Source organism: Cetorhinus maximus, chromosome 4 (genome assembly GCF_964194155.1).
Source record: "Cetorhinus maximus chromosome 4, sCetMax3.hap1.1, whole genome shotgun sequence".
Taxonomy (NCBI): domain Eukaryota; kingdom Metazoa; phylum Chordata; class Chondrichthyes; order Lamniformes; family Cetorhinidae; genus Cetorhinus; species Cetorhinus maximus.
The window spans coordinates 75,913,799-75,939,859 of record NC_135882.1 but is presented as its reverse complement, the minus strand read 5'-3'; the positions used below and the strand labels follow the sequence as shown (position 1 = coordinate 75,939,859).

At 41.8% G+C, this 26,061-nt stretch overlaps 1 protein-coding gene across 21 annotated transcripts in view; it reads right to left on the bottom strand.

Moving 5' to 3' along the window:
- The window catches only part of eya1 (EYA transcriptional coactivator and phosphatase 1), a 245,097-nt gene that overhangs the window by 17,907 nt on the left and 201,129 nt on the right, over positions 1-26,061 (bottom strand). For 20 of the 21 annotated variants that reach the window (XM_078540328.1, XM_078540338.1, XM_078540333.1 and 17 more), the window contains 5 exons: positions 6,415-6,473; positions 6,145-6,305; positions 4,976-5,090; positions 1,891-2,012; positions 589-689 (listed from right to left, as the gene is read on the bottom strand). In XM_078540328.1, the coding sequence (XP_078396454.1) occupies positions 589-689; positions 1,891-2,012; positions 4,976-5,090; positions 6,145-6,305; positions 6,415-6,473 (558 nt within the window). Of the gene's footprint in view, positions 1-588; positions 690-1,032; positions 2,013-4,975; positions 5,091-6,144; positions 6,306-6,414; positions 6,474-26,061 lie in introns of all 21 variants that reach the window. The other variant, XR_013576404.1, reaches the window with a different exon arrangement.

Here is a 26,061-nt window from a genome sequence, read left to right as displayed (position 1 = left end):
AGATTAGTGCTGTTGTTGCCCATTCTGTAGCCAGAGTGGGGTAGAGCAAATCCCAGCGGGCCTCCACGGCACCCAAAACGTACTCGAGGGACGCGTTGTTGAACCTTGGGGCTGCAGTTTTCTTCAGTTTCAGGGCCACGCCTTCCGTGCAGCAGTGGTGGTCTGGAAGCACTGAGATTTGTGCTAGCGGCTGAACTTTAAATATGGCACCTGGCGTGATGCAGCAGCGGGGTGACGGCGGGTGGGCGAATGACAGCCCGCCCTCCATGAATATGGTGTGTTTTCTGGGAGCACATAAATAATATGGTGGGTTTGGGACGGTATGGCGTGAAAACCCACCATTGCGACGTGCAGGTAAAACGTCATTTTATCCGCCCGCTACCGCACTTAGTGCAAATCTGGGAAAATTCTATCTGTTGAAACTGATTGTATCCCTACCTGAATAGCTTTCCATAGTACAACATGGATGCATACTGTAATACTAGCTTGGAAGCAATTTTCTTTTGGTTAACAGAATCTGCTTAAGAAACTTACACATAAGTACTAACACATTAGTAAAGAGGGCATAAATTTTTTTTGATCATTTACCTTTTTAGATGCCTGTTCTTCTTCTACACCGTCTCCCACAACAACATACACTACTTTTCTGCCAAACCTTTGAATTATTCGTTCAAAGCAGCTTTCCTTTCCTAAAGTAAAGAATGTAAATTGTTAACTTAAAATAACTTAATTGTTTTCCTATTACACCAAAGTTTAAATACTTTGCTTAACTGCAGCATAATGGCTCAGCAGGTTGCAGCTCTAACATGCTGTGCCACACAGTAAAAAAATGCAGGCTTTTGCTTGAAATTCCTTGTATGAACTGCCAATATCAGCTATGCCATCAAAGAGAAGCAGAGTGCAGGCAAGGCATTTATCAACATAGAGAGAGAGAGGGGGGGAGAGAGAGAGAGAGAGAGAGCACTTTCTAGTAACCAGTCATACAACAGCGTTGGCAAACATGTGGAAGCAAATTATTCAGTGTCTTCTTACCTGGGATAATGGATGATATAGGAGGCAATAGGTGAGTAGATAAAAAAAGAATTTTTTTTAACAAAACCAAAAATATTTTATAAGTAGACTGTCACATAAAATAAAGTAATTGACACTGTGCATCATCATGATATTAAATAAAAATTCTAAATGAGCTCAATTCAATATTTTCAAAGAAATGCAAGAGCTTTATACTATTCATGTGGCAAGAAGCAAAGGTTAATGTTTACCAGGTATTTTTCTGTTCCATGATATATAATCAGTGATTTAGAATTAAATTTGGGGACATGATTAAGAAGTTTGGAGGTGATACAAAAATTGACCATAGTGATAGTGAGGAAGAAAGATGCAGACTGCAGGAAGGTATCAATGGGCTGGTCAATTGGACAGAAAAGTGGCAAAGTGGTGGGAGTATGGAACTTACTGCCTGAAAGGATGGTAGAGGTGGAAACTTTCATCACATTTAAAAAGTATTGTATATGCCTTGAAGCGCTGTAACCTACAAAGCTACAGATGAAGAGTTGGAAAGTGGGACTAGGCTGGATAACTTTTCTGTCAGCACAGACACGATGGGCCAAGTAGCCTCCTTCTGTGCTGTAAATTTCTATGGTTTTCTGACCCTATATCAATTGTTAGACCATATATTTCAAGACCATGAATCATATAACAATTAACTGCAGTTCACTCTGTCTCATAAAAAAGCTTTTCTTACAAATACTGCCAGAGTTTAACATTAAAGATAATGGGGGATTAAATTTAGTAAATGAACCTTGAAAAGTGCCAAATACACTTGGACTAGAGATGAAGAGAGTTACTTCTGTTATTTGCATTGTATTTTCTGATACAGGTATTACTCACCTATTTTTGTTGCACTATACACGTTTTCAATTGGAAAAACAATTCCTAATCCATACAGCAAGACTTTGGCAAGAGCAGGTATCAATTGTGTCGTTGTTACTAAAATATTTATACAATTTGACCTGAAAGATATCATATTTTTAACATTACTAAAGGTTACATTATAAAACTTGAAGGTGCACCTGTTGTAAAATCAAGTAAAATGAGTTCTACCATTTTGTTACAAGGCAAATACCATAAATTGTGTCATAGTATTACCCTTTTTTATATAAATGCAGTGATCTGCACTTCTTGTGATAAAAAAAACTTCAGTACTACATTATATTAAAGAAGTTAGCTTTTAGACAAAATTTATATTTTGCTAAACTATTACAGCAAAAAGCAAGTACTCACATTGACACAACCAATGTACAATTAGAATTATATAAGAAGAATGAACAAAAAAGTGAATCCAACATTTGATTTTAAGAGGGAGGCTTTTTTATTTACCGATACACTAAGAAGGGTGATGGTCAGGGTTGGAGTGGTGGCTTGGGGTTGGAGGTCTGATTGCATGTGGAAAACGCCGAAGTCTGGGTTTCCCCACATGCTGTGAAGTTAAATTTTTGGCCCTGACAGATTTCCTGCCTGAGGTCAGCCTGTTTGATAGGCTTGGTTTCCAGTCAGACAGGAGGCACTCCAGAGGAGGCCGCACAAGCTGGTAGGGCTGATCCACGATCCTGACCTGGGGGGTGGGGGGGGGCGGGGGCAGAAGATGTAGGGGTTGAGGGGTGAATGATCTGGAGATCTGATCCCAAGGGACCAACTAACGACCTCGGAGGGATTTGGTGTTGACAAGTCCTTCAATCCCAATCCCAGAAGTATCTGATCCCAGAGAGGAAGGTCTGATGGCGGAAGAGGTTGGCATGCTGGGAGGAAGACTCCTGTTCCTTCTGGCCCACAAGGAGTGCTGTGAAGGTAATTTTCTTCTCCGAGGCTGTCCTCAACCTGCAGCAGCTGCTGAATTTTTTGAGGCTCAGTAAACACAGCCAGCCACAGACGTATCTGCAAAGCAGGTTAAATCCAAGGCTTCCAGTCTCACTAACATACTTAAAATGTCATGCTGCCTGGGAGCGGATTGGCTGCCCATCCCTTGCCCCGCCTCAGTAAAACCCAGAAGTCTGCTGGATTGAATGGATTTCCAGGTGCACTTGGAATTTTTGCTTATTGAACCCAGCCCCCAACTGCACCCAATTTCACTCATTCATATATGTTAAAATCTCCCCCCACAAGGGTGACATTCTTAAATTTTCCTAAGCTATTTTGTCTTGTTTTCTTTTCTAGGATTTCCCCCATCTCATTGCTCCCCTAATTAGCAGCTGGTGATCTGCTCCTATACTACTGCTAAGGCTGCAGCTAAAAACAGTTATTGGGAAAAGGAGGGCATCAGCCTGAAACTATTTAAGAAATAGTTTTGCTAATTTTCCTACTGTCTATGTTTTGAAGTTATGGATCTGGTAACTACTTCCCTACCAATATAGCATGGCTGAGATTGACAATTCAGCACATGGAGAACTGTGGATGTAAATCTAACTTCTAAAAAACTGGAGGAATATTCAATTATGGAGGTTGTAAAACCTCTACTGAAGTCAGTGGAAGTGAATATCGAGCAGTGTGTGTAACAATTGGACAGGGAATAAAATAGGCAGATGGGATTTACAATGTGTGAGGGAGGTGTGTAACAGACAGGTGGGCTGTATAATGGGTGGCTGATCCAATACTGCCAGTTTTGCGACCTCACCAAAAATGGACGTTCTACCTCCGTGACATAGCAGTTAAACTATTATAACAAATTATAACAGTTTCATGCAGAAGACCTTCAAGTCCATTTAGTCCACCTGTTCACAGTGTTCCTTTACCCGGAATTCCATTTGAAGACAAGAGCCTGTCTAGTTCCTTTTTGAAACTCATTGGGTAAAACTTTTCGCTCAGCAGGCGGGCGCACACCTGACCCAATCGAGCATAAAATGACGCACGATATTTTGGTCAGCGGGCCAAATTAAAAGGCCTTTTAAGGCCATTAAAAAGTTAATTAAAATAAATTTTTCGCTGTCCATCCAACCTTATGGTTGGTGGGCAGGTGAAAACGCCAAGTGGCCTTTGTACATTTTTGGAAACCTCATCCACAGGTGGGATGAGGTTTCCAAATGCAAATAAGAATAAAATAAAAACTTTAATTTTTCATTAATAACATGTCCCTGCTCATTTGACACACGTCACATGAGGGGTCATGTTTCATTACATTTTTATTTTAAATTTTTTTTCATATATCTTCATCTCCCTGAGGCAGCTCTGTGCCTCAGGGAGATTATGTAGTGCGCAGTTGCCTACATGCGCGAAGGTTGCACTCGCCTAGCTTGCACACCTCCCCCCACCCGCATAGGCAGCCCTGAGCGCTGCCGCTCGCGTTTCACGCTGGATGGACCTTAATTGGCTCGCCAGCGTGAAATTGCCTTCCAGGCCCGATAGCAGGCGGCAGTTGGGGGCTGCCCCCACAGAGCCTGCATGCCAAGGGCAAAATTCTGCCCATTACGATTTCTTCTTTCCCCGCCTGTGATGACATACTGTTCGAAACTTATCACCCTTTTAATAAAAAATATTTCTTCTTCATTTCCTATATTGTTATGTTGTATTTAATCTGTAAACATGACAAATTCTACATAACAAAATATCTTACAAATCCAGTTTGCCCGAACCCATTTATAATTTCTTCTCTCATAGCATTTTACAGAACAGAAGAACACAATTCACTTTCTTAGTTTTCTCTTTCCAATCAGAAAGAATCCAAGATAGTCAATCTTTCCTTATACATGGAACCATAATGTGCTTTACCTTTGAACCACCCATTTCAATGTATTTTTTAATGCAGACAAATATCAGTGAAAATAAGAAAATAATATATTTATGTTTTGCTTTCTTTATCTTTACATTTCAAATTGTTTTACAGATAAACCTATTTTTTGATGCTGATGTCTTATTATAAAATGCTTTCATTAATGGAATGACTTCAGTTCACTCAAGATTGCATGTTCACGTCTACCCTCACCTTGAATGAATGAGTGTGAGCACTTTCAGTGCAAGTGTTAACCATGAATCTGTTAAAGCCTCAATTTCTGCTCGCAACTGCAACCATGATTCCCTTTTAGTTGGACCAAGGAGACCTAAGATTTGGCAAATAGTTATTCTGAGTTAAAGATTCATTTTTTATTTATACCAAATATTTCAACTGCAACAATTTCAATAGTTAAGAGAGTTAAACACAACCACTCAATGCAATTCTGTCACAAAACATCACGACGAGAAAGGATCCATAAAAGGATCCGGTTTGTATACCTCAACATTATATAAAGCCACACAAGGTTAAAATATAATTTTCCAAAATGTTGAAAATGATTTTTTAATTTTATATTTTGATTCATTTTTTTCTCCATGAGTGCCACAAATCTACATTCAAGCAGCAGGATAGAACAACATGGATCACATACCCACATGGGTGCCCAATGAAGCCCTGCTTGAATCATGTCTCTTGTTGGGTTTACTTTAGTAATTGGTTGACTGGAGACATAAATCAAGCAGGGTAAGCGGAGAAATTGAATTCTGCTGGATTTTTAGCATTTCCTGACATGCAAACATTTTGTTTCACTTGTCTGCTCCAAATATCAACCTACATGAGAACTGATGGATTTCAAGGAAAATATACAAACTTGACATACAAACTTGACCAAGAGGCAACCCTCAGATGCAAATTCATAAAATTTCAGTTGGATTTCTTTTATTTAAAAATGGCATAGAATATTATGCCAAAGTGACTGTAAATGCAGGTACTTTGCTTAACATGAACTTTAATTTAATTCAGTAAGTCTACACTGAGGAATTGAATAATTATAGATCAAGATTACGAAGTACATAACCATGTTTATAATGTTTATAATTGACAAAGATTTGAATATTCCAACACTGCTAGATTAAGAAAAGAAACATTTCAAAACTGAGATAAATTATGTGAACAAAATATTGCATTTGAGTTTTGACTTTTAAAATTCTAAATTTTTAATTTTAGCAGGTATCAGTTATCATATATATCAGAACAGCTGCCATCAATCCATCAGTTAGCCAAAACAGCGTTCATTTTTGCCATTATCCTGTTACTTACTAAATGATTTAATCCCTTGCAAATTATCCAACTACTTCATGAGAAAAAATTAGAATACTTGCCTCCAACATTATTTTTGTAGGTGTTATATATTTCTTTCACTCTTCGATAGCGAAAAGCTAACTTCCGCATCCAGTCAACCCCGCCTCGCACACCAGTTGCTAGGCAAAGATTTGCACTAGTTGCTGCAGCATGAAAGCCATCTGTTGCAAAGTTATAAGTGCTGTACAAATGGATACAAATGAGACAGCCTTCAGTGGAGAATAGACACTTGTGGTATGTCACATAACATACTGTTATCTAAGAAGTAAATTGCTTAGTGATTAACATACCTCAAATCCTGCCCATTATCATCTGATGATACATCATCAATGTGAACTTGATCACATTCCTGTAAAGAATTAAGGATGTTAGTAAGGTAATTGAAATATAGGTTGAAATTAAATTATTTTTGAAACAAGTCTGAGAACAATGGCAAAAAATAGGGAATTTGTACATATGGCTGCATTTCTGTTCAATTATTTTTTCTATTCACTTTATTAAAACATGCTTGTAAGCCCCAAATTAAAGTATTTACTGTTTTTTTTATTCATACGCAGATAACATGTGAATAAAACATGGGTATAATGACACAATTTTAAAGCAAACGAGCAATAAATAATCTGTACTCCTGAAAGATAAGAGTAATCAATCGATGACAGACTTGCAAAACCATTTTTTTTGCAGCAAAGCAAAGAAAATGTACGATTCACTGTAGCATCACTTGGTATGGACAAAGACAGCAAAATTAATGAAAACATTTTTAATATTCATCAGCGTCAGACTCTTCTAACAGCAGGCACCTGCTCTGGGGTGTTTTAGTAAATACAGAAGGGAATTCTAAAAGAATGAAACATAACGATACATAAATGCATTAGTTACTTCCATTAAGGGCTATAAAAGCAAGTATATTTTTGGCCGAATCTTCCATGGAGTGGTAATCACTATGGGATTGTCACTCTGCTCCTATTTCTCGTCTGGAGTCCTTCAAGAGCATCAGGAGAAACCAAGCCACACCACCGTTTACAGCACTAGCTGCCGTATGCCGTTAAGTTTAAATGTCTCAACCACTTTGACAAGCTACAGAGAGAAGCTAAATGTGTAAGTGGATGTATAGGATGGGCCAGTGGGGGAGGGATTGGGACTCAGTAGTATAGTTACCCAGGAGTTAGAACTGGTTTAATGCTTCTAACTTTTCCTGGGTAATTATTCTGCTAAATAAGGTGGAACCATCCAAAATCTCTGACTTTAAATCGGAGCTTTGGAGGATTCCAGGCACAAGGTAATTGCCCAATAGAAGTTGAAACTTCCCAGGCAATTCCCATGCAGTCCTTGCGTGAGGACTTCTGAGGGGTCTAGCGCATCTTCTGGGGTACCGCTGGGGTGTGACCCTATGAAGAATGGAAGATCTGGGCCATTATGTTCAAGGACAACAACTTGTAGTTCTGTTGCGCCTTCGGCATAGTAAAATATCCCAAGACAGTGGCGTTATCAAACAAAATTTGACATTGAGCCCATAAGGAGATATTAGAAGGAAGCTGAGTGAAGTTTTAAGGAGCATCTTAAAGGAGGAAAGAGAGGAATAGAGACAGAAAGGCTTAAGGAGGGAACTCCAGTCCTTAGGGCCTTGCTGCTGAATGCATGGCTGTCATTGGTGGAATGGTTAAAATCAGAGGTGCTCAAGAGGCCAGAGTTGAAGAAACTCAGAAATTTTGAAGTGATGAAGGCTGGAGGAGATTATAGAGATACCAACGGACGGGGCCATGAAGTGCTTTGAAAATAAGGATGAGAATTTTAAAATCGTGGCATTGCTTAATTGTGTTCCCCAATGTGCGTCACTGAGCACAGGGCAGCTGGATGAACGGGACTTGATGTGGGTTAGGATGGAGGCAGCAGAGTTTTGGATGGCCTCAAGTTTATGGAAGGTAAAACTTGGGAAGCAAATTTGGAGATAACAAAGGCATGAATTAAGTTTTCAGCATCAGAGAAGCTGAGGCAGGAGTGAAATTAGGTAATGTTACAAAGATGGAAATAGGCAGCCTTAGTAATGACACGGATATGTGGTATGAAGCTCATCTCAGGGTCAAATATAATACCAAGATTACAAACAGTCTGGGTCAGCTTCAGGCAGTTGCCAGGGAGATGGATGAAGTGAGTGGCCAGCAAATAAAGTTTGTGGTGGGGGCCGAAGGCTTTGGTTTTTCTAATTTTTAGTTGGAGGAAACTTCTGCTCATCTAGATGTTGGGCACATATAATAAAACTATAATTCTTAATTTTCTTTCACAAGTACTAAAAATGTTGCTGTTTCCCAGATTGTATACTGATCACGTTGTAATATTTGACGTGTTTTAGCAGACTTAAAGACTCAAATAACGGAAAACATGTTTCAAAATAAAAACCATCTTCAAATGATTAAGTAAGAAAATAAGTGAGAACTGAAAGGAAACAAATGGAAAGTTACCTTTTAAGGATTACTTTGCTGCCTCAAAATTAAATTTGCAAGTAGGTTTTGAACTGATGATTTAGTTATGCGCATTTAATATCTTAAAATTCCTTTTCCTATATTTTATAAAGACTAAAGCAGTTGCAAATAAAATCCCTTACTTTCCATTTTATTGTTATGATTTGAATTTATATCATGTTCAGCTAAGTTGTTTCAGTCAATTTTTGGAGTAACAAAACACAGACTTACTGTTGTTGCATAATGCATGCTAAAAAAATTGAACCTGATGCAAACTGCCAATGAAATTATGACCCCTGATTGCCGTTGAGCCACACACCATCATTGCCTCAGGCTTGCATTTAAAAGGTAAGTAGACAAAAAAAATCTGCAACTAGTTTGCTGTAGACGCTCTATGTTCATGTTTTGCTAAATTGTATATAGCAAAAGAGTTTAACACGGGGCACTGCTAATAAAGCACACGAGACCCAATCTACAATGCCGTATTTGGGAATCATACAAAATATGTGTTATAATCAGGGGCCCATTACAGGGTTGGCATTTTATATGGTTTTCTATTACAAAGGATGAGAAAAGGGAAGAGAGAAAGACAGAAATATATCAGAAATTGTGGCATAGCTGTTAATGCTAGAGTGAATCTTCTTTTACGGTAGAAAATGCTGCTTTATTTGTACATAGAATATTATTCTCTGAATATACAAATAAAATGTTTACCCTTGAACATTTTCATTTAACTGGGTATTTTCAAGACACATTTTTCATCTTCCTGGATTTGTGGGTAAGGGAGGGAGAGAAGTGCAGAGAAACTAAAACCAGCTGTTTCTTAACAGAATTAAAATCCTGACCCTCAACCTCTGTTCTAATACATCTATTCTGCAATCAAACCTCTCCCAGCAAGCAGTGAGGGCCAAGGAGGAAAAGACTTTGACCCTGTAACCTTCTCCTCCTTCCTAGAGGTCAACAACTTCAGATAAGAGAGAAAGAAAGTTAATGTGGCCTCACAGGAGGGCTATGAATTTAACATTTTAAAACATAAGTCACCAGTTGAAGACATAGTTTGGAAACTTTTTTTTAAGTTGTTTGTTTAATCTGTTTTAAAACAACTCGTGAAAATCTCTCTAATGTGATGATTTAGACAATTTGTCGTCGGCAGAGCTGATTTAATGACACAACATTTGATATTTGTTAAAAATGAACTGGCAGAGAAAAAATAATGAAGGCCATTGGTGGGGAGGGATAGATACATTCAGTTGCTCCCAAACCCTCATATGGGGCTATAATCATTTTAATCAGAATAGGGGTGCTTGTGTGCATAAACAGAAGCAAAACCTGAAATTATACAGTTAACATCATGAACGACAAAAGCCCTTCACCAGGAGCTACTTAGTGGAACTCCAGTACCCAATTACATACTAATTGGCTGTTAATGAACCTATTACAGCTATTCTTCTTTAACATCCTGTGTTTGTTTTCCCCTGCTTGCGTTGTTTGGGTTTTCAGCCATAAGTTGGGACAACTGTTTGAAGCATTGTTCAGAAAGCAAGCCTTTTATAATTATGTGACGCCAATTGTCACTCTTCTTGCTTAGGTAAAACATTCAACAGATGGGAACTTGTTTACTTGTGGGAGAGATTAAATATGGTAGCTTTAATGATTGCACATGGTCTGATTACAGGTTAGAACTATTGTTTCTCTGCCCCTTATTTGGAATGTTTAATTGCCATTCCTATTAGGTGAAATAAACGTTTTGCCTTCAGGGGACTATATGTCACCTGTCCAAAATTGCAAGAAAAGCAATCTTACATTTTACAGAAGTTACATAAGTTTATAGCACAGAAGAAGACCGTTTGGCCTGTTTTGTTTGTTCTGGTTATATGCTGGAGCAATCGAAAACTAATACAATAGCCCGCATGTTCTTCCCATAACCCTATAACTTCTTCTGTTTCAAATGTTTGACATTTTCCCTTCAAAAGGTCCAATGATCTCTGCCTCAACCACTGTCTGTGACAAAACAATCCATGCTCCAAAACCCGCAGAGTAAATACATTACTTCTGACCTCCTCACTCTTAATATGACAATTTTAAAATTGATGACTATTGTTCGCCAATTCCCCAAACAGAGGAAATAGTCTTTTCATATGCACTCTATCAAAATCCTTCATAATTTTAAAAACTCTGCCAAAACACCTATTGTCTGTCTTCGCTCCTGTAGAAACAGTTCCAGTATATCAAGTCTCTCCTCTTAATTATAGTTAACCCCGTAACACACTAATTTTTTTTTAAATGGGGTGGCAAAAACTGTACACCATACCCTCACTGTATCCAAGCCAATGTTTCACATAACTTTATCACTAATTTTTTACTCTTGTATCCCATGCCCCTACATTTTATTGATTTTTAAAAATGGCTTTATTTATCTGAAGTTACACTTTCAGGGACTTATTTGAACACATCTTGCTGTATACCCATGTCCTTCAGCACTTTTCACTTTAGTGTATAGTCCCAGTCCTTGTATTTCCTCCCAAAAGTCTGGAAGGCATAGAAATTATAGGCCAGTTAAGGCACCAGGGAGTTTGGCAAGGTTGGATTGTATTTATTTTAATGCAAGGAGTCTGATGAATAAGGCAGATGAGTTGAGGGCACAAATTAACACATGGAAGTATGATGTCATTGCTGTCACAGGGACATGGTTGAGAGAGGGGCAGGATTGGCAGCTCAATATTCCAGGATATAGGGTCTTCAGGCGAGACAAGGAAGGAGGTAAAAGAGGAAAGGGTATCACACTATTGATCAAGGAATCATTTACAACAGTAAGGAAGGATGACATCTTAGAAGGGCTCCTCAAATGAAGCCATATGGGTAGAACTAAAAATAAAAAATGGAGCAATCACATTGCTGGGAGTGTACTATAGGCCCCCAAACAGTCAGAGAGAAGTAGAAGAGCAGATATGTAGGCAAATTTCAGAGAAGTGTAAAAATAGGGTAGTAATAGTAGGGGATTTCAACTTCTCCAACATTAACCAGCTTAGTCATAGTGTGATAGGTTTAGAGGGAGTAGAATTCTTAAAATGCGTCCAGGAGAGCTTTTTAGGCCAGTACGTAGAAGGTCCTAGACTTAACTTTAGGGAATGAAGCTGGGCAAGTGGTAGAGGTATCAGTGGGGGAGCATTTTGCAGATAGTGATCGTAATTCGGTTAGATTCAAGGTTGTTATGGAAAAGGACAAGGATGGGCCAGAAATCAGAGTTCTAAATTGGGGGAAGGCTGATTTTAATAAGATCAGATATGATTTGGCCAGCGTGGACTGGGAGCAGTTACTTTTAGGTAAATCTGCGTCAGAGCAGTGGGATTCATTCAAGAAGGAAATAGGGAGAGTACAGAGCCAACATATTCCAGTAAAGATAAAGGGTGGGACCAACACATCCAGGGAACCCTGGATGTTGAGAGATATACAGGATTGGATAAAGAGAAAAAGGGAGGCTTATGGCAGATACCAAGGGCTCAAAACAGCGGAAGCCCTAGAGGAGTATAGAATGTGTAGGGGGGAACTTAAAAAGGAAATTAGGAGAGCAAAAAAGGGGCATGAAAAAAACATTGGCAGGTAAAATAAAGGAAAATCCAAAGTTATTTTACAAGTACATTAAGAGTAAGATGATAACTAGGGAAATAGTAGGGCGCATTAAGGTCCATAGTGGTAATTTGTGTGTGGAGCCGTAAGATGTAGGTAGGGTTCCAAATGAATACTTTGTGTCGGTGTTCACAAGTGAGAGGGACGACATGGTTGTGGAAATCAGGCAGAAGGACTGTGATATAATTAAAGAAATTAGCATAGAAAGGGAGGAGGTTCTAAGTGGTCTGGCAGGCTTAAAAGTAGATAAATCTCCAGGACCGATGAAATGTATCCCAGGCTGCTGAATGAGGCAAGGGTGGAGATAGCAGGGGTGCTGGCAATAATTTTCAATACTTCTCTGGCCACAGGAGAGGTGCCAGAGGACTGATGAACAGCCAATGTGGTACCGTTATTCAAGAAAGGAGGAAGGGATAAACCAGGGAACTACAGGCCAGTCAGCCTAACCTCAATGGTGGAGAAACTATTGAAAGCAATTCTGAGGGACACAATTAATCTACTCTTGGAGATGTAGGGATTAATCAAGGGCAGTCAGCATGGTTTTGTTAAGGGGAGGTCATGTCTGACCAATTTGATCGAATTTTTCGAAGCGGTGACCAGGTGTGTAGATGAGGGCAATGCATTTGACGTAATCAAAGCTTTTGATAAGGTCCCGCAAGGGAGACTGATAACGAAGGTAAGAACTCATGGGATCCAAGGCAATTTGGCAAATTGGATCCAGAATTGGCTGAGTGGCAGGAAGCAGAGGGTGATGGTCGAGGAGTGCTTTTGTGACTGGATGCCTGTGTCCAGTGGGGTTCCACAGGGATCGGTGTTGGGTCCCTTGCTGTTTGTGGTATATATAAATGATTTAGCCTTGAATGTAGGAGGGTTGATCAGTAAGGTCGCGGATGACATGAAAATTGGTGGGGTGGTAAATAGTGAGGAGAATAGCCTTAGATTACAGGAGGACATAGATGGGCTGGTCAGATGGGCTGATCAGTGGCAAATGGAATTTAATCCGGATAAGTGTGAGGTGATGCATTTCGGCAGGACAAACAAGGCACGGGAATACACGGTGAATGGTAGGACCCTGGGAAGTACCAAGGATCAGAGGGACCTTGGTGTGCATGTCCACAAGTCCCTTAAGGAAGCGGGACAGGTAGATAAGGTAGTTAAGAAGGCATATGGGATACTTGTCTTTATTAGCCGAGGCATAGAATATAAGAGCAGAGAGGTTATGCTGGAACTGTATAAAACGCTGATTAGGCCACAGCTGGAGTATTGCGTGCAGTTCTGGAATCTGCAATATAGGAAGGATGTGATTGCACTAGAGAGAGTGCAAAGGAGATTTACCAGGATGTTGCCTGGGCTGGAGAGTTTTAGTTATGAGGAGAGATTGGATAGACTGGGGTTATTTTCCCTGGAGCAGAGGAGATTGAGGGGGGACATGATTGAGGTGTATAAAATTATGAGGGGCATAGATAGGGTAGACAGGAAGAGGAAGTTTTCCCCTTGGTGGAGTGATCAATAACCAGGGGTCATAGATTTAAGGTAAAGGGCAGAAGGCTTAGAGGGGGTGTGAGGGAGAATTTTTTCACCCAGAGGGTGGTGGGAATCTGGAACTCACTGCCTGAAAGGGTGGTAGAGGCAGAAACCCTCATAACATTTAACAAGTATTTGGATGTGCACTTGCGATGCCATGGCATACAAGACTATGGGCCAAGTGCTGGAAAATGGGATTAGAATGGTTAGGTACTTGTTGACTGGCGCAGACTCGATGGGCCAAAAAGCCTTTTTCTGTGCTGTAGAGCTCTATGACTCTAAAATGTACTGTCTCACACTTATTCACTTTACACCTGTCTCTGCATTCCACTATCCTCAGACTTCCTTAACTTTTTTACTATCTTCCTTGCTGTTTGTAAAGCCTCCTACATTTGTGCCATCAGAAAATTTTACATTGTACTTCTGATGCTCAAGCTCAAATCACTATAACAATAACTAAAATGAACTGAGTACTGATGCCTGGTTGCACCGCTTCCAGTGTTCTCTAATCCAGCAACACCCATTTATCCATAACCTTTGTTTCCTGATGAAAGCAAAATACTGCAGATGCTGGAAATCTGAAATAAAAACAAGAAGTCCTGCAAAAACTCAGCAGGTCTGCAGCATCTGTGGAGAGAGAAACTGAGGGCAGAATTTTGCCCTTGATGGGCGGGCGGGCCCCACCGGCTCGGTGGTGGGTGGGCAGCTGATCGCCGCTGCCGAAACAGGCCCCGCCGCCATTTTAAGTGGGCGGGCCAATTAAGGCTATGCGCTTCCTGTGCGGGGAGGTGGGGGGGGGTGGAGGGAGGGATTCCCCAACTGTCAGAGTGTGCTCTTTCACGCATGCGCGCGAAAGAGCGCACATCTCTCTGAGACTAAGTGCTGCCTCAGGTTTCAAACTTCAAAAGTAGAATAATAAAAAATTGTTAACATGTCCCCCTCATGTGACAATGTCACACGAGATGGGACATGTTAATAAATATCGCAAAAACTTTATTAAACTTTTTTAAAACAGACATGAAACTTCATCCCGCCAGTGGATGAGGTTTCATGTTTTTTCAGAAGCCTGCTGGGGCTCCTGACCTGCCCACCAGCCTTAAGGTTGGACGGGCAGGGTCTTTAATTGGCTTAATGGATCCTGTTAATGGCCTCAATTGGCCATTGATGGGTCGGCGGGCGGACAGCTGATTTTGCTGTGCCCCCGCCTTCCTGAATATTTAAATGGAGCGGGATGACGTCGGGGGTTCCCCCGACATCATCCCACGTCATTTTTGCGTCGGTGAGTGGGCCCCGCCCCCAAATCGCCGACGGAAAAGTTCTGCCCTGAGTTAACGTTTTGAGTCCGTTTGATTCTTCTTCAGAGCTGAGCAGAGCTTTCTGTCTATCAACCAACTTTCTATCAATGCTATTTCATTTCTTAAGTTGTCTAACTTTTTATTGCAAGCTTCTTGGAAGATACTTTACTGAACCCATTCTACAAATCTACATAGATTATATCGACTGCATTTCCTTTGCCTATCCAATTGATCCCTTCGTTCAAAAACTTTATTGAATTTGTCAAATGTTACAACTTCTTACAAAAGATTCATTTTATCTAAATGTGTTGCTGCCAATTTATTAGCTCCCTTGTTAATTCTGCAGAACATCCTTCTTTCCACTTGAACATATTTCCCTCCACCTCCCATTCTAAATGCTCCATTTGTCCAATTACATCCGCTCCGTGGGAAGCAATCATTCACTGATTTTCGCGAGGGTGCCCCCTTATTTGGCAGGGAGGCAGGTTTGCTGTCCATTTTAGGGTGGCAGGCAGACTCTCGAAGCTGGAGGGCCAATCAGAAGCCTTCCAGCATGAAAGGAATAGCAGGCTATGATGGAAGGTAAGCGAGAAAGAAGGTAGTTCAAAATGGAGACACCTTCTCTCCAATCTTTTAAAATTTGACTCAAATTGGCTTTTGGAGCTAGTCCATTAATGTGGAGGTGTGCGGATAAAGCCCCTCTGCCAGATGCTCTATGGCTGCTCCTGCATGCAGGAAGGCAGAAAGAGCCTGCAGGCCTGCCTGGAGGGCTGCCCCATGGCCTGCTGAGGTCTGCACGTGGTGGATACTTGGTGAGTGGCTATAGAGGTGGCATTGGGGTATGAAGGGGAAAGGGGATGGGTGGGGACACAGGATGGCATTGACTTGGCATGGAAAATGTGAGGGGCCATGGGGGTGGGCAGGTGTCATGAGCTGGTATTGAGCTGACATGGGGTAGTTGGGGCATGAGTTGGCATTGAGTTGGCATGGGTAACCAATCTCATTGGAATATTTGGCCACAGTATTCTTGGGGCATCCAGAGGAACGTTCCTGCTAGCTTAGCCGCACAAAAGCTGGGTCAAAAAGATTTGAGGCAATTTTATGACATGACTGCTTTAGACAAATGGTATGTGCCATGCACCATCTACCTATTTGTCCCTCAAAATTTTAATTGGGGTAATTTGTGCATAACACACCAATGCATTGACTGCTCATTGAAAGGCCTCTTCCAGGATGTTGGTGGCTGAGTATAAGCATAAACAAGACTAGAAGCGATCCAATCTACTTTGGATCCAGTGTTCCACTTACGTTGGGCAGGCTGGCTTAAAATCGGGTCTATGTTGTGCTGCTTTACTTAAATTGCTGAATTTCAGTTTCTGGATTTTTTTTTGTAGCATGAAACAACTTTGGCCCAGATTTTTGCCACGACGGAAAGCCACTTTGTTGTGACAGAAAGAGCGGAAATGTCCGAAAATTGGAATTCCAGCCCCCAAATGCGGCACTTCCCATTTTCATGTGAAATCTGACATGTGCAGATTAGACCAGGTTTGAACATAGCGGATTCATTTGGATAGCCAAGGTGCCCCTTTGGACCTGGTCCCGGGACACCTTTGGTGGAGGTCAGGCAGCCTTTAGCCAGTACATGCGGTTTGAGTTCTCTCTTTCTTCGAAATTCCCTTTCCTTTTCTCTTTCTTCCCTTGCTAACTTCTCCCTCTGGAGTTCAAGCTTTCACACCTCTCTTTTTCAAGTTCAAATTTTTCCTTTTCTCTATCTCTTTCTTAACTCAAGCTGCTTTATTTCTTTTTCTTTTGCTATCTCAAGCTGCTTCATCTGCAACTGAATTCTAGCTAATGCAACTGAATTGCTGTCAGGATTAACTTTTCCTTCTTCTAATTTCAAATGCTGTGCTATTACCTCACCTCTGTCTGTTTTAATAGCCCTTGCTTTTAACTCTAACTTCAACTTTTCTGCTGATGCGATTAACCTAACCTTGGTTAATTGTGGCAAATCACTCAGCGATAAATCTTCATTCTCCAGAAATGCCATAGCCATTGACAAAGTCATTCTGCTTTTCAATTAAATATAGTAAAATTCACCATGAAAACCTCATCAGCCTTAACCTCCACAAATCCCAGCACCTGTATTTGTCTGTGGATTCGTTCCCTCATGAGCCCCCAATTTACGTTACAATCTGATTAGGGACCTGTAACCTTTTGTTTAAATTAGACAAAATTTTACCCACTAAGAGAATAAAGCCACAAGACTCCACAGTTTTAAACAAACAAAATAAACTTTACTATACAAAGTCAGAAAAATAAAACAATCTACAATATCTATAATATACTCTAACATTCAGAATTAACATGAGGTAATTATAAATTAACAGGCAGATTGTGGTTAAACACACCATACAGCACATTAAATGGCAGATGCAACCAAGACAGATTCCACAGATTTTTCAGCAACATACTCAGTAGTCAGTGACCACTGTGAGTGACAATATCTGGTTAAAACTCTATGTCCCTCATGAGTGATTTCAATTCTTCACTTTCGAAGATCTAGCCTCTGAATTCCTTCAAAAGCCACACAGACTCAGACTGCCTACCTCCTGATAGCTCAGTCTCTTCTCTTAAGACCGCATTCCACAGGGTTCACAAAGCTGCACTCCCACCTCTGGTTCAAGAAGGCAGCACACCATCACCCTACTGGCCAAGCCAGCGACGTGCCAATCCCATGAACAAATAGAAAAAAATTACCGGTACACTTCCAACTCTTTTGCAGACCACTAGCTTCACTAAGTAGGCACTGCCCCTGGGCTTCTCTGAACTCATCTCCTGGCTGCACCAAGCTATAAATGGTTCCCAGGGCTTCTCTGAGCTTAACTGCCTGGCATGGAACCAGTGACATTCCACTACCTTCTCAGCTCCCCAGGACTTCACTGAGCCCTAACTGCCTGGAGCCTGCTAACAGCTCCCAGGGTTTCTCTGTGAGCTGTAAAGCACACAAGGTTCAAACTGCAACTAACAGCTTCACATAGGGCTCCCAGGGCTTATTTGGGCCCTAACTACCTGGAGCCTGCTAAGAGCAGCATCTTTTCAGTACAGCCTCTTCCCATGCTGCGGAACATACAGATAAATTGAAACCAGAGAGCTTTCTTAAGCTCCACCCATCTTCATGATGACATAGCCTTTCAAGATTCAGTGAATGCTTTTAAACTAATTTAGCTCCAACTCCCAAAACAAAACATTTCTCTGGACTGTACTTCTTTGTAAGTAGTGTACAGATCACGTCTCCAGCTAAGTTAGCCTACCTGCTGTTTTACGGCTGTTATCTTTCTAGCTGTTAACTCCTTAAACCACATGGCCCCAACCTTTTAAGTGTAGTGGACTCCAAGCTGCTTTAGTTGCATTTAGCCCATTTTCTACAGTTAAACTTTAATCTTCGCAGAACTAAACATTAGTTCTAAAATATTAACCATGAGCAAGATATTCATCACAGGGTAAAGCTAGAAATATTCCAATATATAAGGGGAAAAAATTGTTCGCATGCATGCTTCAAAGCTATGTCAAATCCCTAGAGGTAGACACTGCTTCAGTCTGATACCTCAGCAACCTATGCAGGTTTCTCCATTAATATCACTGGAGAAACCTATGCAGGCTGTGCAGGTATTGGCCTGCGGCACTGCCTGCCTCCAGGGAAGCAATGTGGTCTGCCTTTACACAAGAACATTTTTGCCCCATACTATTTTGTTAGTGGACTCCAAGACCCTGAGAATGGATTGAGGAAAGTGCAAAAGAATTGCCATGTGCTACTGCTATTTTTGACGATTACAATGTTTTACAAAACCTCAAGCACACTTCAAATTATGCCAGCAAATTAATAATTGTACTGTTATAACAGCAGTTACATGGAAACTGAAGAAATCAAACTGCCAGTTATTAAGGCATCAATATATCTACACTACTTCAGAACAAAATGGTTTGCTTAGTAAACCAAGATTTGCCAGACTACCCTCCTGCCTGCATTCAGTCACTTTAAGAAACTGGTGCAATGTTTATGACCTGTCTAACCTAACAGAAGTTGAAAGGCCAGTTCTGCTTCTATCAGGTAGCCAGCAACAAATTAGAAAATATATTTACATTTTCTGTCCTTTTTTTGTTGAAAAACATACTATCACAGCTTACTGATGGAACAGACAGTACCTGTGAATTTAGTGTTTTCTTACTTCGGACAGGTCTAAGTACATCTTCTTCCTTCTGTATTCGCCCCTGGAAAAATCTCTCCCTCAATTTACATACAATTTCAAAATCCCACTGTCTAGCCACTGACCCATCATTCACCATAACAACATTTCTGCAGCTACTGATTTGCTCAATCACACCCTCTCTTCCACCTTTGATGCCCTCATTCACATTAAAGCTTTCACTTTCTGTCAACCTGGCCATTACCCCTAGTATGACCCTCATCTCTGCTCCCTTAAGCTCAAAGGATGCAGACTTGAAGGGATATGGCGGCAATTTGTTTAGTCATTCTCCTCCAGATCTGCCTGGTCCACATGAAGCATTATCGGATCCTGCAAAAGTCTGTGAAAACCGTTTACTATTCCAATATTATCCTACAATGCAAAGATAACTTGTGCATTCTTTACTGCAAGTCGTCTTTTTTTTAACCCAACCCCCCTCCCATACCTCCTCCACCCCCACCTCCAACAACAAATCCGAGGAGCTCAATGGGTTTCTTTGTTATCCAACAGATAAGTGTTGATACCAAGCAACCACTTGAATTGTTTTGCTCCTGATAGAGATGATGCGAGTTTGTGGTAGCGATTTGACTGTTTGATGCAAACCCAAACTTCAACTTCAAATTGTAGTTTCCTTGTATGTGTTCGCTTGTCGAAGTACGCTTTTGTTTTACCCTGTCACTTTGCGATTTCTTCTGCTTTTGCTCTGACATTCTCGTTGGATAGGTGTGATGACTAAACAACACCAGGATGTCCTTCGTGGTAAAGATGCAATACATGTTGCTGTGGCGCTTTTGGGATAACAGCTTGAGTTTTTTCACCTGTAACACAGATGTCATCAAACAATGCAAGCTTATTGCATATTCTGTAGTATGGGACCAATTCTTCTACTTTTAAGTACTGGTTTACTTTCTGAAGTACACTGTCTGTTGCTGATTCTTCTTTCAACTCCCCTCATGTAACAAGATTCGCGGTCGCTTGCGAGATCACAGTGATCACATAGTCTTCGACGTCGCAAGTCGCTTTGCTATTGCTAACACTGTCTGCAATAGAAGTACGGCTAAGCATGTCAGTTACTCAATTGCGAGTACCTGTGAGGTACTTGGCGTCGAGGTTGTACTGATGAAGATTTTCCGACCACTTGTATATGCATGGAGGTCAATGACAGATCCTGATGTGGCTAACAATGTATAGTCAGCACTTGGTGATAGATTTGGAGAGTGAACTTTGTGCTGTAGAGGTACATGTGCCAATGTTCACAAGCACAGATGGAGGCTATTGCTTCCTGCTCAAGTATCGTTTTTGCATTCAGTTTCTGACAACATGTATGACGCATAAGCAATTGGTTATTCACATCCTTCTATGCACTTTGAGAGTGCAGCTCCAATCACATTTCCTGACATCTGTTGTGACAAACCTTTCTGCATGTGGGTTGAAATGCGTGAGGACTGGCAGAGGTGCTATCTTCACATTTAAAGGGTCAAACGCTGTTTGTTATGCAATTGTCCATTCCTATTGTGCAACTTTGCGCTGTAGCTTTCAAAGTGGCTCTGCAATCTCTGCGCATGTAGTAATGAAGGTGAAAAAGTTGGTAGATCGAAGGAATGATGCCAATTCTTTCACATTAGATGAGGTCGAAAGTGCATGAATGGCTTTGACATTCTCAGGTGTAGGCTTTACGCCAGCCGTCTGAGGCTGAACCAGACTACTTGCAAGCTTGGTGTCAGATTTGATCCCGAGATGAGCTTCCAACTACATATTCGCACCATTGCTAAGGCCACCTATTTCCACCTCAGGAACGTTGCCTGCTGAAGCCCTCATCACTGTTTATGTTACCTCCAGACTTGACTATTCAAATGCACTCCTGGATGGCTTCCCATATTCTACCCTCCATAAACTTGAAGTTATCCAAAACTTTGTTGCCTGTGTCCTAACTAGCACCAAGTCCTGTTCACCCATCACCCCTGTGCTTGATGACTTACATTGCCTCAATTTTAATGTGCTAGTCCTTGCTTTCAAATCCCTCAATGGCCTCACCTCTCCCTATGTCTGTAATTTCCTCCAACCCTAAATCCCTCTGAGATATCTGCCCTCCTCAAATTCTGGCCTTTTTTGCATCCCCAATTTTAATCACTCCACTGCTGGCGCTCTGCCTTCAGCTCTCTGGACACTAATCTCTCAAATTCCATCCTTAAATCTCTCTGCCTCTCTAACTCTCATTCCTCCTTTAAGATGCTCTTTAAAATCTACCTCTTTGACCAAGCTTTGGGTCATTTGCCTAATATCTCCTTATGTGGTTCGGCATCATATCTTGTTTTATAATGCCCCTGTGAAGGGCCTTGGGGAGTTTTATTAGGTTAAATGCACAAGATAAGTAAGTGTTGTCATACAAGATGAGAGGGCATGTATGTGTCTTAAGAAGGTGTAGTAAAGCACCATCTGTATCTAATAATCATTAAAACCAAATATAAAGGAAGAACTCAACTGAATACTGAAGTTACTGAATTAAAATATGGCAGGAATACTACTAGCAAAGAATGGTGTAAGATGATACTGAAATATTATTTTAATTTCTACAGTAACAGATCCATTCAGGGAAATCTTTTCATTCGTATGGCTGGGGAAGCAGTTATAATTCAATGTCAAAGTTAACAATCCATTCAGGGAAATGAAAATCATATTTCAATGTCCTCTAGATCCATGGCTTTATCCGCCCTGATATCCCATTGATCCAGTTCATTTTCATGCTTTCTGTTACCTGTAATTTTTTTATTTTGAGTTGCCTTTTTGAAATTCCTGACCTCTCTTATTTATGCACTCCCGCTTGCGGGACTAGAGCTGCAAATTTCAAAAGCCCCCGAAGATAGACTTCATGCTACCAGTTCATTTAAATGATTGTAGCAAGCAGCCAGTACTGAATGTGGTGAGCAGCTGCATGCTTGAGCAGGAGGTACAAAATTGTAAGAGGCTAGTACAAGTTCAAGCTAACCTGTGCAACTTAAAGCCAACCTGTACATTCTTTTTATTCCTTCATGGAATGTGAGTGTCGCTGACTAGACCAGCATTTTTATTGCCCATCCCTAATTGCCCTTGAGAAAGTGGTGGTGAGCCACCTTCTTGAACCGCTGTAGTCCATGCGCTGTAGGTATACCCACAGTGCTGTTTGGGAGGGAATTCCAGGATTTTGACCCATCGACAGTGAAGGACCGGCAATATAGTTCCAAGTCAGGATGGTGTATGCTTGGAGGGGAACTTGCAAGTGGTGGTGTTTCCATGTCTCTGTTGCCCTTGTCCTCCTAGGCCTAGGTCCTTTAGAAGGACCTCTTAAAGGCAAGGTATAAAGGCGAGGCTGCAGAAGGATTTAGACAGGTTAGGAGAATGGGCAAAGAAGTGGCAGATGGAATACAACGTGGGGAAGTGTGAGGTCATGCACTTTGGTAGGAAGAATAGAGGCATAGACTATTTTCTAAATGGGGAGAGAATTCAGAAATCTGGAGTGCAAAGGGACTTGGGAGTCCTAGTCCAGGATTCTCTTAAGGTTAACTTGCAGGTTGAGTCAGTAGTTAGGAAGACAAATGCAATGTTGGCATTTATTTCAAGAGGACTAGAATATAAAAGCAGGGATGTGCTGCTGAGGCATTATAAGGCTCTGGTCACACCACATTTAGAATATTGTGAGCAATTTTGGGCCCCGTATCTCAGGAAGGATGTTCTGGCCCTGGAGAGGGTCCAGAGGAGGTTCACGAGAACGATCCCAGGAATGAAAGGCTTAACATATGAGGAACGTTTGAAGACTCTGGGTCTATACTCGATGGAGTTTAGAAGGATGAGGGGGGATCTGATTGAAACTGACAGAATACTGAAAGGCCTGGATAGACTGGACGTGGGGAAGATGCTTCCATTAGTAGGAGAGACCAGGACCCGAGGGCACAGCCTTAGAGTAAAGGGAAGACCTTTTAGAACAGAGATGAGGAGAAACTTCTTTAGCCAGAGAGTGGAATTCATTGCCACAGAAGGCTGTGGAGGCCAGGTCATTGAGTGTACTTAAGACCGAGATAGATAGGTTCTTGATTGGTAAGGGGATCAAAGGATACGGGGAGAAGGCGGGAGAATGGGGTTGAGAAACTTATCAGGCATGATTGAATGACGGAGCAGACTCGATGGGCCAAATGGCCTAATTTCTGCTCCTATGTCTTATAGTCTTATGGTATACTTTAACTGGAACAGGTGCTGAAAATCATTGTAAAAGAGAGCTCGACCTAGGAAAGTCACAAGAATTGCACACTGTGGCAGACAACAGGCTCCATGGTTCTTCTACAGCACTTAAAATTTTGGTGCATGAGATGGACAGGAAGAGAGAGGTCATCTATCCATAGGCAATCAGAAGGACCTCTCGCCAGATCCTATTACTGTGGTCAATTCCAGCAGTATAGCCCTGAGGATCTGGATGCAGTGCTGCAAGAAGTTCAATGACCTTACAGGAGTGATCAAGATCAGTGAATGCATCTTCAGAAGCCATATCCCACCACCTGCACCACTAACCTCACACTGTGCTCAATTCACCACTCCCTATCTTCAATCACCCATCTCTATCAATCATGACACATACTACAGCTTAGTCTCACCCTCATACACCACACTGCTGTAAGCCTCAGACCTACATCTCACAGCTGGCAGATGCTGTAGCTATTCAATCAGAACAAGCACATGACCCAAACCACTGCACTACACTCACTGGCAGTTACCTTTCCCTTGCAGAACAAGATGGTGCACAACAGCAGGCAGCAGTGTCTGACCAGTGGATAACAGATACAGCTCTATATTCTCGCCATGACAGAAGACAGTGCTTGCCATCGTTAAGACAGCTATGACTGAGGCTGTGACCACCAGCAGGGCTGAAAGCATCAAAGATGATGATGCGCTCACACCTAATGCTCCTTGTCATGTACAAGTTCTTCTCATCCCACAATCTCTTCCAATTTACAAGCTGAAGATGGTTTAAACATGTACCCTTTGCTGTCCACCCCTCCGCTCATGAATCATACCCTTGTGCCTTTCTCCTTTCGGCTACCAAGAATCGTGGTGTAGTGGTATTGTCACTAACTAGTAATCCAGAGACCCAGGTCTGAATCCCACCATGGCAGATGGTAGAATTTAAATTCAAAGTCTGGAATTAAAAGTCTAATGATAACCATGAAACCACTGTCGATTGTCATAAAAACCTATCTGGTTCTCTAATACCCTTTACAGAAGGAAATCTGCTGTTCATATCTAGTCTAACCTACATGTGACTCCAGATCCACAGCAATGTGGCCCTATTAAATGGCCTAGCAAGCCACTCAGCTGTGTCAAACTGCTCCAGAAAATTGAATAAGGAATGAAACTGGATGGACCACCCGGCATCAACCTAGGCACCGGAAATGACAATGACAAACTCAGCCCTTTCAACTCTGCAAGTCCTGCTTACTAACATCTGAGGGCTTGTGCCAAAATTGGGAGAGCTGTCTCACAGATTAGTCAAGCAACAGCTTGACATAGTCATCCTCGTGGAATCATACCTTATAGATAATGCCCCAGACACTACCAACACCATCCCTGGGTATGTCCTGTCGACTGGGAGGACAGACCTGGCAGAGGTGGTGGCACAGTGGTAAACAGTCAGGAGGGAGTTGCCCTGGGAGTCCTCACATCAACTCTGGACCCCATGAAGTCTCATGGCATCAGGTCAAACATGGGCAAGGAAACCTCCTGCTGATTACCACCTACTGCCCAACCCCACCCTCCCATTCCTCAGTTGATGAATCAGTACTTCTCCATGTTGAACACCACTTGGAGGAAGCACTGAGGGTGGCAAGGGCACAGAACGTACTCTGGGTTGGGACTTCAATGTTCATCACCAAGAGTGGCTTGGTAACCCCACTATAGACCGAGTTAGCCAAGTCCGAAAGGACATAGCTCTAGACTGGGTCTAAGTGGTGAGTGATCCAACAAGTGGGAAAAACATGCTTGACCTCATCCTCACCAATCTGCCTGTGCAGATGCATCTGTTCATGACAGTATCAGTGGGAGTGGCCACTGCACAGTCCTTGTGGAGACAAAGCCCCATCTACGCATTCACATACTTTCCATTGTGTTGTGTGGCACCACCACCTTGCTAAATGGGATAGATTTCGAACAGATCTAGCTACTCAAGACTGGGCATCCTTGAGGCGCTGTGGACCACCAGCAGAAGCAGAGCTGTACGCATCCACAATCTGTAACCTCATGGCATGGCATATCCCCCATCACCATCAATCCAGGGATCAGCCCTGGTTCAATGAAGGGTGCAGGAGGCATGCCAGGAGCAGCAGCAGGCATACCTAAAAATGAGGTGCTAATCTGGTGAAGCTACAACACAGGACTACTTGCGTGCCAAACAGCATAAGCACAAGTGATAGACAGGGCTAAGCAATTCCACAGCCAACGGATCAGGTCTAAGCTCTGCAGTCCTGCCACATCCAGTCGTGAACGGTGGTGGACAATTAAACAACTCACTGGAGAAGGAGGATCCACAAATATCGCCATCCTCAATGATGGGGGAGCCCAGCACAGCAGTCCAAAAGATATGGCTGAAGCATTTGCAACAATCTTCAGCCAAAATTGCCGAGTAGATGATCCACATCGACCTCCCAACCGAGGTCCCCAGCATCACAGATGCCAGTCTTCAGCCAACTCGATTCACTCCACGTGATATCAAGAAATGGCTGAAGGCACTGGATACTGTAAAGGCTAAGGGCCCTGACAATATTCCA